Source organism: Takifugu rubripes, chromosome 21 (genome assembly GCF_901000725.2).
Source record: "Takifugu rubripes chromosome 21, fTakRub1.2, whole genome shotgun sequence".
Taxonomy (NCBI): Eukaryota; Metazoa; Chordata; class Actinopteri; order Tetraodontiformes; family Tetraodontidae; genus Takifugu; species Takifugu rubripes.
In genome coordinates, this window is record NC_042305.1 from 1,670,489 (window position 1) to 1,675,175 (window position 4,687).

The 4,687-nt window shown below is 41.9% G+C and overlaps 1 protein-coding gene across 1 annotated transcript in view; it reads left to right on the plus strand.

The window, feature by feature from the left end:
* The first annotated feature begins 360 nt into the window (after positions 1–360).
* The window catches only part of LOC101076393 (steroidogenic factor 1), a 13,720-nt gene continuing 9,393 nt past the window's right edge, over positions 361–4,687 (plus strand). The window contains 4 exon segments of the mRNA XM_029829386.1: positions 361–571; positions 1,393–1,511; positions 1,603–1,744; positions 2,393–3,039. Of these exon segments, the coding sequence (XP_029685246.1) occupies positions 394–571; positions 1,393–1,511; positions 1,603–1,744; positions 2,393–3,039 (1,086 nt within the window). The 5' untranslated portion in view covers positions 361–393.

The following is a 4,687-nucleotide window of genomic DNA, read 5'->3' on the forward strand; positions in this document are numbered from 1 at the left end:
GCCACGCGGCCATGTCCACGTTCATTTCGTTAAAAAAAAAAGGCGGCTTGAATAGTTTCGTTGACGCGCAACTTCCTGTCTCGGAAAACAACAATAAGAAATCTCATATTTATGTTCAGTTTTTTAGTGAATGAGCACGAGCATCCCCCGCACATTGTCCCGATTTATTAAAGTCGTGCGTGTTTGAGTTGGCAGAAAATGTTCGTCGTTGCAAATTGAAATAATCCCCAAACGGCTAAAAAAGCAAAGCAGGAGAAAAAAAAGGCTTTCTTCGCCGTCTCCCGTCCGTCCGTCCGTCCGTCCGGGCGGGCGGGCGTCACGTGACCGCGCCTGCACCAATGGCAGCCTGTCTGCGGAAGTTGAGCGATAAGAGGAGCGCCGTGAAGAAGCAGCATGCTGGAGGAGCCCTGCTCAGTGGTGCCGTCGCTGGAGCCGCTCAAGCGCCGCGTCCCCGCAGCAGCCGCAGCCGCCGCAGCCGCCGCCTTCACCGGCCCCATCCGCTCCGCCAGCCCAGCCAGCACCAGCCAGCACTGCAGCGGTGCCCCGCAAATGTTGGGAGAAAAGGCGCACGGTAAGCGCGCACGCGCCCCGCGGGCCCACTAATATATACAATTATATAGATTCATAAATTGTATTCATGTCAGCCTTGAATTATCCGACCGAACGAAAACAAATTACAGATTTAATTATTGACGTTTAAAACGCCACCACGGTGTGTTTTAAATCGAAATTTAAAAGAACAAAACTACGATAAATCACAAAATACAACTAATAAAGTAATAGGAATAATACCAATCATAATACAATAATAACAACAATAATAATGTTTATGTATGTAATAATGTTTAAATATGTTTGTGTGTTTGTATCGGTGCCGAGATCAGACCTGTTGTCTTAATCCCGCTCGGCTCGGTTCACTTTTATTAAATAAACAAGAGCTAAAAAGAGAGAAATAGAGCAGCTCGAAACAATTTCAGCTCACAAAACTATCCAACCGAAATGTGAATTAATGCAGAACCCTGTTTATTTGGGCTGGAAAACACATTTCTTACAGTTTTTCTTTTATTATTATTATTTAATTTACAACCGTGATCAAACATAAAATGTAAAATGATTTTCTTTTATTTTAGTTTTTACGGGTGTATTTCAGTTGGAGTCACGATAGCGAAATTTTAATATTTCCTTTTTATTTCATTCTGATAAATTTCACCCGTTTATAAAAACAATTCCCGAAAACCTGCGGCATTTATTATTATATTATTAGTGTTCTTATTGTCATTAATTTTACTATTATTATAATTATTATATTATTATTATTAGTAGTAGTAGTAGTAGTAGTATTCGATTTTGTCTGTGGTGCGTTCACGTGCATCATGTGCTCCTGTTCGGCAGGGGTGACGTTAAAGGTTATGGAATACACATATGACGATGACCTGGAGGAGCTGTGTCCTGTCTGCGGAGACAAAGTGTCCGGTTATCACTACGGTCTGCTCACCTGTGAGAGCTGCAAGGTAACGGGTCAGAACAAAACCTGGAAACGGAGTTCTGCTCTCTCCTTGTTCCTTTGAGGCAGAATCTTACATTTGCCTTCTGCGATTCCAGGGGTTCTTTAAGAGAACAGTGCAGAACAACAAGCGGTACACCTGTGCGGAGAACCAGGAGTGCAAAATAGACAAAACCCAGAGGAAGAGGTGTCCTTTCTGTCGCTTCCAGAAGTGTCTCAGCGTCGGGATGCGGCTGGAAGGTAAAACTGCGCCACCACTACTGCTACTAACTAGTACTACTACTAGTCCTGCTACTGCTAATAGTACTGCTAATAGTACTGCTACTAGAACTGCTACTAGTACTACTGCTGCTACTACTACTACTACTGCTAGTACTGCTACTGCTAATAGTACTGCTAATAGTACTACTACTAATAATAATAATAATGCTTATCTGGATGTTTTTCCCTCCGATCTCTAAATCACCTGATGACTGACTGGTCTCTAAATCACCTGATGACTGACTGGTCTCTAAATCACGTGATGACCGACCACCCGTATTTAGGTGTCCGCCTGCGTCACCGTCGCGGGCCTCAGGCTGTGAAACACCTGTGTGACTGGAGCGCGAGCGCTGAGCGCCGTCCGAAAGTGACGAGCGCCGCCTGCGCGGTGGGAATGCCGGGACTAGTTCCCAGGCGGACAGCTGTGCGGGAAAGCACCTGCTTCCGCAGCAGAAAAGCGCCGCATTCTTGCGCTGCTGATAAAAGAACGCGCGGAACCTCCTCTGAGCTAAATCAAAGCTGCGTTTACAATGTGTCGGGCCTAAAAAGGATGGCAGCAACCCTGGTGATTAAAGTGCGTGTGTGTGCGTGTGTGTGTGCGTGCGCGCGCCTCTTCTCTCCTGACAGCGGTGCGCGCAGACCGAATGCGGGGAGGCAGGAATAAATTCGGGCCCATGTACAAACGGGACCGGGCCCTGAAGCAGCAGAAGAAGGCTCTGATTCGGTCGAGCGGGTTCAAGCTGGAGAGCGCGCTGCCCCCGCCGGGCTCGCCGCTGCAGAGCGACTACGGCGGCCTGCACAGCCTGCCCACCATCTCCAAAGGGCTGCTGCCCTCCACGCCCAGCTCCATCACACCCACAGACTACGAGGCCAACCTGTACGGACCCTCGCCCGTGGGCATGGCCATGCAGACCCACGTCCCCCTCACCGCCCAGTACCAGTACACGGCCTTCTCCAGCCGGGCCATCAAGGCCGAATGTCCAGACTACACCAGCTCCCCCGAGTCCCTCACAGGATACCCCTACCCGGACCCGTACCCGTCTACCTCTCCGCAGCCGCCCGGCCTGCCGCCGCTGGTGGTGGAGCTGCTCCGCTGTGATCCGGACGAACTGGTGGTGCAGAACAAGATCGTGGCCCACCTGCAGCAGGAGCAGAGCGGCCGGGCCCGAACGGACAAAGCCAGCACCTTCAGCGTGATGTGTCGGATGGCGGATCAGACCCTGTTCTCCATCGTGGAGTGGGCCCGGAGCTGCATCTTCTTCAAGGAGCTCAGGGTGAGTCCAGATCCTTCCGCGTCCTCAGAACCACTCAGACCTTTAATCGATTTATTCTTTCTGATGTTTGTCGGGACCTCGGCTGTTGGCGCAGCAGTCAGAGGTCCACGTGTTTCCGTCCGTTACGCGCTGTCCGCCAAAAAAAAAGAGGCGTAAACTATGAAATAAGTTGCTTTAAAATTAAATTGGATATTTCTTTAAAATGTAGTTCTACAATACATTTTACAAAGATATTAGGTAAATATCCGACAGTGCGTTATTAATGTATTAATGTTAAGAATGTGTGTGTGTGTGTGTGTGTGTGTGTGTGTGTGTGTGTGTTGTGTGTGTGTGTGTGTGTGTTGTGTACATTAAATTGTATCTATATGTAGGAAATTCAATTCATGAAAATGACAACATTGTCAAGAAAAAGGCGTCTTTCTCGTAGTATTATTATGATTTACTTCTGTGTCATTTGGGATGGTAATTGCTGCTAAAAAAGAGAGAAAAGAAAACGACGCGTTTTTGCTTTCACACAAATTTAATTAAAATGACTGTAGATAAATAAAAATGGAAGAACAAAGATTTTCTCGTCGCCTAGTTTCAGTTTCACAGAGAACTTTAATAATAAAATAGTTTAAATGCGCCAGCCTCGATTTGATAAAACGATCCCAATTTGATCAGGACGCTTGTGTCTTATTATTATTATTATTATTGGATAATACTATAATACCAGTAGTATTAGTAGTATTGCCGTTATTATTATTATTATTATTGAATAATACTATAATACCAGTAGTCTAGTAGTATTGCCCTTATTATATTATTATTATTATATTATTATTGGATAATACTATAATGCCAGTTGTATTAGTAGTATTGCCCTTATTATTATTATTGTCGCTATTATTATTATTATTTTTGTTATTTTTATTATTGGATCATACTATAATACCAGTAGTGTTAGCAGTATTGCCGTTATTATTATCATCATTCTTATCAATATTATTACTAGTAGTTGTACTATTATTGCTGTTATTATTATCATAATTATTATTGCTACTACTACTAATACTACTAGTAGTAGTTTGTACTATTATTGCTATTATTATCATTACTATTATTATTATTATTAATAGTAGTTGTACTATTATTGCTGTTATTATTATCCTTACTATTATTATTAATAGTAGTTGTACTATTATTGCTATTATTATCATTACTATTATTATTATTAATAGTAGTTGTACTATATTGCTATATTATCATTACTATTATTATTATTATTAATAGTAGTTGTACTATTATTGCTGTTATTATTATCATTACTACTTATTATTATTAATAGTAGTTGTACTATTATTGCTGTTATTATTATCCTTACTTATTATTATTAATTATTACTAGTTGTAATTCAGATATTGAGAATGATCATTTCAGAGCTTCATTTTTTTTTTTTAAATGTGTGTGAATAAAAATAACTGAATTTGTTTTTTAAAATGAATTTGAAAATAAATCAATAATATAAGTAACATATTATGCAAATAAAGCAGAAAGGAAGAAACGATTGTTCACATAAATCTTTCTTTCTTTCTTCTTTCTTTCTTTTCTTTCTTTCTTCTTTGAGGTCACACTTATATCTATCAACCCAGGTTAATTCCTTGCCGTT